The sequence below is a fragment of the Pholis gunnellus genome (genome assembly GCF_910591455.1).
Source record: "Pholis gunnellus genome assembly, chromosome: 16".
NCBI lineage: Eukaryota > Metazoa > Chordata > Actinopteri > Perciformes > Pholidae > Pholis > Pholis gunnellus.
In genome coordinates this window covers 16920167-16932880 of record NC_136543.1, presented here as the reverse complement: position 1 = coordinate 16932880, position 12714 = coordinate 16920167, and the positions used below count along the sequence as shown (strand labels likewise).

The following is a 12714-nucleotide window of genomic DNA, read 5'->3' as shown; positions in this document are numbered from 1 at the left end:
ACTTTGCAAGGCTGGATAAACACTTATCGTGAACCACTGAGTGCAAAATATATTATATTGTAGCAGAAACTAAGGACATCCATCCGTGCATTCTCATCCGCTTATCCGGGGGCCAGGAGCAGCAGACTAAGCCGGGTACTCCAGACGTCCCTCTCCCCAGCATACTCGAAGGACATAATTCACCATAATCTGTGGTTCAACACAAGCAGTTATGTTATGTGTGTCACGGTTCCACCCCCGAGAGCCCTGTGTGAGTGTGATTTATTTATTTTTTAAGTCTAGTATGAATGCTGTGTGCTGTGTTTTCTCTCTCTCTCTCTCTCTCTCTCTCTCTCTCTCTCTCTCTCTCTCTCTAGGTGACAGCTTTCATGGGAGGAGTTGCACACCTGTGTGCAATGTCGTCAGTGGACTCCTGCTGAGAGCACACCTGTAAAGGATATTCATGAGTAGCTTAGGTTGTGAGCATGCAGCTGCCACAACGTCTTAGTTCATTGTCTGAGTAGTATATAAATAAAAAAATAAATATATGCAGAATTCCCTGTGTTGGACTATCAGCCCTAGTTTTGAGTTTCAGCTGCTGTTTCTGAGAAAAAATAAATGAATATCTGAATCCCAAAAAAGGAATACCTACCCAGCAGAGGATTTTCCAATTAGTTGAATATTTGTGTATGTTACATCATAAAGCCGCTCAGATATTTGATAAAGTGGTAAAGTTGCAAGCAACAGTTGTCAATCTACATTGACAACTGTCACAAAACCAAGGACAAGGCAATTTCTTGTTCTTGAAACGTACACACGGAAATAGTTTAGCCACACTTTAACCCCAAGGATGCAAAATACACCTTTGTGTATATTGGACTGTTCTTTTAAAAACTAATTTCAGTCAAACTCTTCTCTGTATCATCCCATGACACTGAATATTTGAGGCCCAGGGAGCTGAACAAAACACACACTCACGCACACACTAATAACAAACACACAGCGCAGTCTTCCTCCTCCTCCTCTTCTGGCTCTGCAGATCCACCAGATTAATAATGGATCACATCAGTGCTCATGACTTCATGAGACTCATGATCGCTTACCACTGAAAAAAATACAAAGACACAACTTGTGTAATGACGCATTCAATCGCATACCTGCTGGTGCAGCGTATACACACACACACACACACACACACACAATCATGTACACACACATAAAACAATGCTCCCCTTTGTGTTGCATGCTAAGTAGCAGTTCAGTAATCTCCAGAGGCACATGATAGCACGAGTCCAGTGTCCAAAAGCAGATGTTACCGTCCGTATTGTGACTCAGGCTTCAGACTGAGCTCTCAACACCGTACTTTCACTATGAAATACGTACCGCTACAAATGTAAGCTTTCAGGTGTTATATTGCCTGTGGCGGCCATATTGGACGCGTCCAACCACACGGACAACAACTTTGTTAGCAGTGTTTCTAAACATGCAGCCAGAACTGAATGGAAATCGTTCTGTGCTGTCTGATTATGTGTTTAGTTGTCTGCTTAGCTGATTAATTAACACAGTATATGTTCGGAACAGTAGTCGCTAATGGCTGCATAAAAGCTTTATGTTCCATTTTTATATTATATTTGAAGGGCACTGTAGAACTGAGGGGAACTGCAAAGCTGGGTGATAATTTCATAAAGGTATGTCCCAACGAGCAAACCCTTTCACAGTGCCCATGATCATTCAATCCATTAATATGAAAATATGGATTTATAAGGCTTGCATTTTTTTTTTAGCCCTGCTAGTAGTTGTTCTTCCAGAAATTTAGTGCAGGTGCAACAGCATAAAAAGTCAGTCAGTCCAATGGATTTGAGGACAAAGTCCTGTTGTCCCTACAGTGAAAGCAACGTTCACTCGGCACAGACCTTCTGTTGTCGACGTTCAGAGCAGGACGCTGAGGACACCACCCAATCACCTCCACCCCTGAATAAAGGATAGTCCTCTTTCTCCCCTTTCTCATCAGTGGCCCTGTGGGTGTGAGTGGAGGTGCAGGAAGGGGGGGGGGGGGGTGTTATAGCCTGAGGATATCAAGACATCATCTTTTCCATGATTCCTCTGCTGAGGTGTGAAACAGCGTAAGAGAAAGGAATGGTCCCCCCCTGAGGCTAATGGAGCACAAAGTGGACCTGAGCTATAAATGCTGATGCAATCAAAGGATGCCAATAACCTGTGAAATGCAAACTGTTCCTATGGATGACAATGGAGCAGGGGGGACATGAGGGCAATGACGGCAGCAAGACACGGGGTTTCCTAGATGCAGAGGTTCTGCATCCCGTTTTGTTTGTATCGCTTCATCACATCATTTCTCAAATCCCAGCTGTGTTGGATGTTCGACAACACTTTGTGAATTATGCAACTCTTCCTCGCTGGCTGAAATACTGGCCAGTAGAGGAAACATACATGCGATTGAATAATGTATGTGGCGGATCAGCTATCGGGAGACTCGGCAGCTCTAACTCAGATAATTAATCATCCCCACATCATACTCATGACAATACAGCCAATACTGGATGAGATCTTATCTGACAGTGCTGTCCATTCAAAAATGGATAACTTTTCACACCTGAAATGTACTATACCTTAGGCCATGTGGTGTCCTTGCCTCTATACTGCAACTTATAACTACTCTATATTTTATTGGGAGAGTTCAGGCCATTTTTGCCAACAATACAACTCACAGTGACTACGTTCAGATGCACAAAATCTGTTTTTGTTGCCGTTGTTCCGAGTAAGAGACTATCTTACGAAGCTCTTTACATGTTACTTGCAGCTTGAAAACCCTAAAAACACACAAAGAATGTAAGACTCTTCCAAGAGGAGCTCATTTGGCTGATAAGGTGGTGGAGTTACATCTCGTCATTCAATATCAGTTTTGAATCCACAACACTTCTGAGCCAAGTGTCAAGATTATTATTGGATGTAAGTCAAGTTGAGCAACAGAATTCAGTGCTCTGCTCAAACGTTTACCAGCAACCTTTCATAAGGAATGTGTTCTTGCATGTTACTCAAGGCACAAGTTGATGTACCCATAACTCATCTTCATAACAAAAAAAGAATAAATGTCATTTTCATAAATATAAAAAATAAAAATCATTAATCTCTGTGAGTTCTTTGAAACACATGACAATATTTCATTCAATTCCACATCCGCACGCTATGTAAATGGGGTTTAAAACTCACACTCTTTGGACATTCCCACTCCGAAGCACTTCTGCAGGCGGCAGTACTGGCAGCGGTTCCTCGTCACCTTGTTGATAATGCAGTTCTTGTCCCGGTGACACGTGTACACCATGTTCTTCTGGATGCTTCGGCGGAAAAAACCCTGAGGAAACAGACGGGGGGAGGGGGGGTTCATGAAAAGAAGGCTCTAACAACGTTAACCTAATTTTTCTCTCTAATCTCCCGTAGCCGCATATTTTCTAAAACATCCGCACAGCTCCATTGAAATTCTCCTGCCACTGGATCTCATGATGTCACGACAGCCTGTATAACAATGCGCTGGATGTTTTGTCTTTTCCGTTGCCATTAAGGCTGAGAGAAAAGAGAGCCGGTGTGTCCCTGCTGGGGAGCTCTGAGGAGCTTCAGATGCTGGATTTAACCTCAGAAACAGAGCACTTGTGGGAACAGAGAGTGAAGAACCTCAGGGTATCAAACAGTGAGGCTGCTGATGCTGTTATGGAAGAATAACCGAGGACTTTGGTTCAGCTGTGGGCAGGGAGCTCCACGTCTGAAGGTGACATTGAGCTTCTGTGGAAGACCAAAGACACTTTTTCCTCTCAAAATAATGCTTTCATTGTAATCCGGTAGAACAGAAGTTACGTGGTATGTCTTAATTGGGCTCATTCAATGTTTTAGTGTCCAAAGAGATATAAGTAAATACGTATAAATCCCACGTAGCTCTTGTGATAGTGGAAGAGCTGTGGTGAGAGGAGGGATCTTTACAGTTTCACTCCTCGATAGCCAAAAATGACAAGAACATTTGAATAATGTAGCCATGATCATTTCATTTTTAACACAGGTTAATATAAATAACCTAAATAGAGGAATTAATGTCCTTGAATTTTATAAAAGTTCAGTTGCGGTGATGATGTAAAGTCTACTTTATGAGGCCTAAAAAAAACATTTTAACATGTGTGTAAAAAGGCTGGCACACAAAACCCACGGGACACACGTTGACAAAAGGGTTTAATTAAGTAACCGCTTTCCAATTAGTCAAGTGATTAAACTGGTTTTCATGTCCAAAAGCAAAACTGGGAATTTCCGTGTTTATTTAGAGTTGTATGGAGAAGCTTAAAGGCGTATATAAAACACTGCAATTTAAACAGTCGTTGCAGCTTATTGGCCTTTTCTTTTTATATTTTATTATGTGAAGTATATTCTGGCCTTTTGATCGCCACAAGAGGACCCTGATTACTGCAGCATGTTATGAATTTTGTTAAGCTTTAGAAACTTTTAAGGGATGAAAATGATTCATATTTGTATGTAAATGGAACAGTCATGGTATTATATTGGACACATTTTAGTAGCTTATTGTCATGTCTACCTCAGGTTCCATTATAATATTTGTCTGACCAAAGGAGGTTAATTCAAGCTTGAGAATACCTTCCAATCAACATGATGCCGTCCATCAAAAAGGCCGACACAGCATGCACACACTTTTTAAAATCATTCTCGCTGTTTTGCTTTTGTGATGTCAGAAATGACCCTTGATTAAAAGCAAATTTAAACATTTTGTGTGCGACACGGAGAGCAATAATACATATACAATGTGGATCCTCCTTGAAAGTCCTACACAGAAACAGAGGCTGAGCTCTGCTACATTTGTTTCCAAGGAAAGTGACAGAAAGCAGAAGAGCATCTATAGGAAGCGGGGGTCGTCACAGATTATTTTTTTTCCCCCACTCAATATTAATTTGCCATTGCTCTGGGGTCTTTTGCAATGACCGTCTATCATCCAGGCCCTTTTGCACATGTTTGCAGGCGTTTTTGCCTGAGGAGCTTCGTTCTTCATAAGGAAGAGGGGGTGGGGGGGGGGGTTAAAATTCCATTTACCATAGCAGCCTGTGACGGATGGGACCTTGCCTTTTCATTAGCGAAGCAGGATGCACGATGGGTAACAGATTAGATCACAGGACTGAAACGGCTGACTCTGTAGCCCATCTCGCCTCGGCCTCGAGCATCCGTCACCCTCCGGACCGCCCCACTCGGTAGCACCGATGCTAACCAAAAGCAGCCAGTCACGTGTCGGTGTTGATGACACGTGATCGGTCCGAGGTCACCTCCCCTCAGCTGGTATTATTCATTTTCTTAATAGATGCCTTTATCCTGGCTGATGTAAGCCAAGTGTGTTCGCAGACATTACCTGCGGGGGTCTGATGGATGACCATGGAAGCGGCCTGCGTCGCCATCAGCTGCCATATAAGTGTGTTCAGGTTGGGTGCAGAACCCAAGGCTACTCAGGTACTTATGTCATTCAAAGCTGAGAGCATGCAGGTCACTTAGCCTTGGAAATCTACGTGTGTGTGTGTGTGTGATAAGTGCTGTACAGTGTGCTGTGGGTTTTACTGGGAGCTGGAGCTGCTGCAGTTTGCGTGTTGTGCACTTGCTGCAGACTGCTTCCCCCAAGACAGATTTGCATTTTGTGAGCTTCAGCTGTTTGGGGACGGTTTGTTGGCAGTTCAACGCCTGAGCTGCGATGCATCTCATTTAAACTTTCCTCATCCACATTATTGATACATCACATCAAATATATACACTGATGGGGAGAGAAAAAAACATTTGCAGGCCTGACAAAAGTTATAGATTGTCTACACGAGCAAATCCCAAACTATCAGCTCAACTAGATACCAGTCGTGGTAATTGACATCATTATTTAGTAATTTGGGTGAACTTGCTTTAATTAATATTATTTAATAATGTATTTAATATTTAATGTAACGAATCAGCCAAGGACCAAATGACTGTAATGTGAAATGTGTCGCTTGTAGTGACAAACCCACAGAGAATTATCAACACATTTATATTAGAGGCTGACATTCGATCAAAACTCAAATAATCAACGGCCTCATACTGGTTTTCTTTAAGCAATAACACACCGTATGACTGTACGCAGAGCCAGTATGCACCAGTGTAGCACTGTCTCAATTATGTTACTGATTTATTAACACAACATTCTGCATTGACATACACAAAGTCAGAGGCTTTTGTTTTGTTTCCATGAATCTGTTTTGGTCCTTCGCCAAGATCAGGTCATTGCGGGTTAATACATTTATCCGAATGTGCCTCAGCTCATTTGACTCCAACTCTGCCGCTGACTAATCGTCTTCTCTTAGATTCAGGACAGGATATCTTGCTACAAGACCAAAGCTAACAGGTGCTATGCTAGCAAAAAGCCAGCCTCCTTACTGGCCAATAATCCATGAAATAGGCAAATAAAGACACAGCATTGTTCTTAAGGTACTCCTTAGACAATAAAAGGCTAAAACAATACACAATTTAATATATTTCTCACTGCAGCTCCATGCACACGACTTGTGGAAAGAATCCAAAGGCAGACCTGCCATGCCTGGTTACGGTTGGCAATCTATTGCTGTTGAAGGGAGGGGTTAACCAAATGATAAATTAAGAGTCAAAGTCATGATGTCACGTCTGGGCAGGAGTTTGTTCCACTGGCTTCTGTAACTCAATGCAATATGTCATTCGCTGTGTGTTCCTGAGGTTTACTTTCCATGACAAAGTGACACTGACGATTTACCGACGTAGCAGCGTGGTTACTAACACCATCATCGCAACTTGGTTTCGTTTACATCTGTAAAAAGTCAGTTTGGCTCCATGTTTAAAATCTTAGGACTAACAAGGATGGGGATGTAATAGTCACAAGACAAACCATCTTTATATATATATATATATATATATATATATATATATATATACATATATATAAACTATACATAGTATACAGTATGCAGGCTGTAATTGTGTGTATAATACATGTGTAGAGGAGGCTGTTTGTGTATCTCCCGTTTCTCTGCAGCAGTAGTGAACAGATGCCGCGACTCGGAGCACTTCATCTCTACAAGCCTCCAAGGAATCACCAGTGTCTGAGATGACACGACGACTCACACAATCATCTGCTCCTTTGCCTTGATTCTTTTTTTTTGACTTTGTCTTATTTTTTGCTCGTCTGTATTTCCTCTTTTGTCCTTTCCTCCATGTCCTCTGTCTTCCTCTTCTCCTTTCACTCCTCCCCTCCGCCACAGGACACCAGTGTGGACCTGAGACTGTAGACCGCTCTGATATTTGCCAGCGCGTGTCCTGCGGGTTTACCCATTTGAAGCTTATAAATGTGCAACCAAAGGACACCCTTGAGCTGAGTGTTGTACAGAGGTGTTTACCCAGGTAGAGGGGGGAGGGCGGGTGCTGCTGGGCTAAATAAATGATAGGATCAGAGGTTTCAGCTGTGGGGACACGCTGAGAATGAATCACACCCCGAACACAAGGATGCAGACGAGGGCAGAGCCGCTAAACTCAGTTTACCCTCCTACAGTATCTGTCTGTTATCTTAAAAGTTTTGTTTTAAAGCAGCCGAATAGCTTTAGAGCCAACACTTCTTTTGAACAAGATTTGAGTCCAATATGACGCTAAAATTATCCCTCGAACCCAAGGATAAGAAAAGCAATCAAATGTCTTCACGCATATGTGAAATTAAATTGAGAGGCACTATAACTTCCCGTACACAAGTAGTTTTAACTGAACTCTGATAATTGAACTGCATTGTATTTACCAGACTGTGGAAGATAAGTCTGTGGAAGATAAGGCGCTGGTAAAAATGGGTCCTGTATAATTTCAATGTCAAAATCTATGACAAAAAGACAAATCAAATCAAAAGACGCAGGCACTGCAATACAGTTCAGCAGCATCACAAACAGCTGCATCAACACCTCTCCAAAACAGTTTCAACAAGATTTATTGCAGGACTGTTTTATTGGACTGACTCAGTTTTAGATCTGGCAAATCTTGTTGCATCAATCCAAATATTTGCATTATCTGCGCCAGGAGGATCGTACGATCAGTCGCGTGTGTCTGTGAGTGAGTGTGCATCCATGTGTCTGTCCTCGGCTAATATTCCATTCTGGTGCTGCAAAATGCATATTATTTTTGGGTGCCCGGTTATGGCTGCATGTTAAAGGACCTCTTGTGGTTGCGGTGACACTTTCTCGAAACACCTTTATCTTATACTGCCATTGTCTCCTCACTGCACTGCTCTTAACCGGCCCCCAGCCGGTAGGGGCCGCCAGTAATAACACAACACGCTGCTGCGTACCTCTCGGTCGCTGCTGTGCGGCTCACTTCTATTGATTTGGACGGTGTGTTTGGCTAACCTGCTAACAGCTAACGGGACTACCAGTACACGCACTGCTGTACCTCGCCACAGCTCAGGCGCTAATAAACGGGCAAACAGTCAGTTTTTCAAATAAAACTCTTTATGACCAAAACTTAACAATATAAATAATATCACTCAATATCAGACAGATGTTTACTGAACAACTCTATCTGAGGCTCTCTGGAAAGTGCATTGTGTTTACATTTATACTAATCTTTGCTCTTCATACCACAACTCTCTCCACTCTGTTCTGTAGATAAGGCCATGTTGAGATGTAATGTCAGGGCATCAGGGGACATGGGTCCAGCCACCTGGGAGACGAGGCCACTTCCCCCTGGACTGATAAACTGCACCTTTACCGAGATCATTATCCAACATCTTGTTATCTTAATGGGCCAGGGATAGGGTGTCAGAGCGATGGCCCCGCCATCTTAGGCCTTCTCATTTACAGATTAAAAAACGAAAGTGCCGCCCATTCATTATTTAGCTACAATCCAACCCCCCGTCCACCTGGCCTCCTCCTCTTTCTCCCCCCCCCCCCTCCTCTCTCTCTCTCTCTCTCTCTCTGTCTCTGTTCTTCCCATCGACTGGCTGTCCGGCTCTTTGGACTCGGCCACGGCGGCTTTGTGTTGCCTGAGCATTCAGTACAGCAGAGGGGAGAGAGGCAGAGCGGCGGATTAGCTTTCGCTCTTAATCGTGTCGACATCTTATCACTGCCGTGGAAAGTGGAGAGGACACTGGAGACCCTGGGGGGTTCCAGAAAAATGAGGAGGAGAGGTAGAGTGGAGAGTAGGAAGAGGGAGAAGAGGGAGGGGGGGGTGATATTTATCCAGTTTATCCAGTCCAAGCTATTACTTACACCTGCAGTTCACTGGAAAGAGACGACAGAGTTCAGGAAGAGGACTTGGCTTGTAGGACGAGTGGGCGCGTTAGACATGTTAAAGAAGCAGGACAACGAGTAAAGCAGGCTTCCTAAAATGTCCCCGTCCCATTGTCACCGACTGCTGTCTAAAGAGAACTCACATTTTTGTCATTATAATGTCAAAGATACACGATAAAGGCTTGAATACAAAAAAAGAAGAAGAAAGAGCTGAAGATTAATTTAACCAAAACAAATAATGAAAGAAAACAAAAAAGGATTTTTGAATATGTGAAAAATAATGCAAAAACGTCAATGGTTGACACTTGTGACCAGTTTAAACACAGACTGATTTAGTTTTTCAATATTTTGTTTGAATTTTTCAAATGTAACGACCCCCAAGTTAGGACCCAATGTGTTGAAGTACCTTTTATTCTATCGGTGTTATTGAGAATTTGTATTATTCACCATTTTATATTATTGTAATTATTGTAAGGGAAGAAGACACACTGTGCTTGCAAAACGTTCGTTTCTTTAGTTCTGTGTTATTGAAAAATGTAAACTTGGACTTTGACTGAAAATTTCCAATTTAATCATGTCCTGTGGACACAGAAGACAAAAAATGCAGGTCACAAATCCAGCTCAGGGACACCGAGATGAATGGGCTGAAAGCAGCAAATAGAAAAAAATTTTTCACAAACAAAAACCGTATGCCAAAAGAATCATTTGAGAGTCATGAGCACAGGTAGTTGCCAAGGTGAGGGAGCAGTTTTAGCATTAGAGCGGACAAATAGCAAGATAAGAACAATAACACATGCATTTCCCTTTAATTCCAAGATTCTCTTGAGTCATTCGCTTTAAAAGACATCACTGTTCAGCCAACGAGTTTGAGATTTTAAAGAAAGCCACATTCTTCCAGTAAACACGTCAAAAACTGAGTATATGTGCTAAGTGGGGTTTTTGTTAGGGGGGGGGGGCAACACAAAATGGGGAGAGCAGTGTTGTTGTGGTTCACCTGCCATATCAACTGAAGAAACAGAACAACAGGACAAAAAAAAGCAACCTCGGCCGCACAAAGACCTGCATTGTTACCGTGGCAAACGTGAAACCTCAACAGATAAGGCACAAACAGAGCAGCAGTCAACAGCTACAACAAGGAAAACAAGAGACAGCTCTCTCAGACCCCCACTCTTCTGCTCTGTTCCTCCCCCTTTCCCCGAAACCCAATCAGTGCTTATCTATCCATCTGAGCACCTGAAGTGCACAGATGGACCAGGAGATACAGTACAGATTGAAAGGCGAATCAGGGGAAAGTAAAAAAAAAAAAAAGGAAGAGGAAGAGAACAAGAGGAGGAAGAAAACGGAGCGATAGCTAGTGAGAGGCCTGAACAGAGGAGCTGTGTGACTCACCCAACCGGCTCTGAATAGCTGCAGAGACAGAGAACCGGAGACCGAGCGAGAGGCATAAAAAAAAAAAAAAAAAGACAACGGAGGAGAGAATGAAGTTTCAGATCACCCGGTCCTCCACAGACGCCCCACTGTGGCCCTATTCTTCAGGTTGCCGCTCGCCATTCAGCGCTCGTCTTTCGGCCCTGGGACCTGGCGGGGGCCCCCGGAGTGATCGGGAGCCATCTTTAAAAGCTCTCTCACCCTCCGACGGGAGGCCTCCGTGCTGCTCGCTTACATATTAACACACACCGCACAGAGTCGGACCTGTTGCTGACCTGTCCCACCCAGCACAGCCAGTAAACTCACAGTAACAGTAGCGCGTTTCCAAAGTAAGGACATTTTGTCAGGCCTACTTCAGGGTGTTAGTTTCGGATTTGGTTGAGGGTTAACGGATACATCAAGTGTAACAAGTAACAAATGCGTATGGAGAAGGGTTGACATTGAAGTTGCCATGATGCAAACAGGAGAGGGATGAGCTCATGTTTGGACATGAGTATGATGTGTCGGTCCAACCCTGGCCCCTAACAACTGCGTTCCCATTATCAATTTTGTTGAAATGTGTTTCTGCCGAGATTACAATCGTAGTTTTGAACGCGTGTTTTAGAGTTGACAGTTGACACATAAAATAACTTAATCTTGACTTTGTTTCACACGAACAGCAGTGTGATGGGTGAAAGTCCTGTGTTTGTTTCACCTGGTTATCCACCCTGATCTCCTCTAAAAGTGTGCCTATGCTATAATTTAAAACTTATTTGTGATACGTGAAAACCAAATTTAATCTGTGAGCTTTAGACGTATTGTTAGGCAATTATTTTGAATAGAACCAGGCTGGCTGTTTCCCCCTGCTTCCAGTCTTTCTGCTAAGCTAGGCTAACAACATCCTGACAATACAATTCAAACTATGATAATAAAAAACTCACTTTGACTTAGTTTCCTGTATATGATGGAATTAAGTCCTGAGATGCATCTTATCCACATTAGACCAAAGATCCAGCGAGTCGTGTGTTACAATGAAATCTCCACACGGTACCTTTAATAACAAACTTAAGACATAGAAGACCATCAATGAAACCTGTTTTAGCAGGCGAGTGCTAATTGTCCTGACAAACAGTAGAAAGAATTAATTCCTCAAACAGCAAATCACCCTCAGTATCACCGGTTGAGCAGCAGATTGTACTGCAGGGAGAGGAGAAGGATGTCGTGGCGTAACAGTCATATCTATTTCCCGTCACACCTCCGCGGCGCTGACCCTCTGTTTGATTTTCTCTCTCTATTAACGCTCTGGCCTCTTTTATGTTGTACACTGTTGACAAATCACATTATGGAGTGTGTGTTAGCACCGGGGGGAGCTGTATAGATTATGGTGACAGGCAGAACGCAGGCAGAGAAAAGGGCCCAGCAGATCCATGTCCTCTTTTTTCGCTCTCTATCTCTGCAGTAAACTGTCAACTCAACTGGGCTCTTCATCATCGCCGTCCTGCAATAGCAGCGGACAGCGGGGAGTAAATAAAGATACGGAAAGCACATGGGAGGAGGGTGTTGCTGGGGTATGAAGATGAGGGTTTAAAGGGGAAAAACAGGACGGATAACTAAGAGCAACAGAAACAAATATTTCAGCTTTTCTTTTAATGTAAGTGACAATTGAATGTGCAATTTGCTACCGATTATATACATATTTAAACTAAACCCAGGGCCGGATACATCTCATAGCAAATATGTGAGTGCACATTCCCAAAATCTGTGTTTCCACAGTAGCAGAAATATGCATATGCATTGTTGTTACCAGATTTAAAAACTCCTGCATAATGCATCGTTACACCAAAGAGGGTGTATTTTTAGTCGTGTTTGTGTGTTTGTCTGTTAGTCAGCAGGATGTCTCAAAACCAGTGTGCAAAATACCGTCTGACAATCCATGCTGTGCACTTCCAAAACCGAGAGGACCTACTTCAACAACACATTAACATCACAACATTATTTATTCCATACTCAGCGAAAG

The 12714-nt window shown here is 43.0% G+C and overlaps 1 protein-coding gene across 1 annotated transcript in view; it reads right to left on the bottom strand.

The window, feature by feature from the left end:
- The window catches only part of LOC306708776 (retinoic acid receptor beta-like), a gene marked incomplete at both ends in the record, with an annotated part of 87302 nt that overhangs the window by 28842 nt on the left and 45746 nt on the right, over nucleotides 1–12714 (bottom strand). The window contains 1 exon segment of the mRNA XM_079176708.1: nucleotides 3208–3349. Within this exon segment, the coding sequence (XP_079032834.1) occupies nucleotides 3208–3349 (142 nt within the window).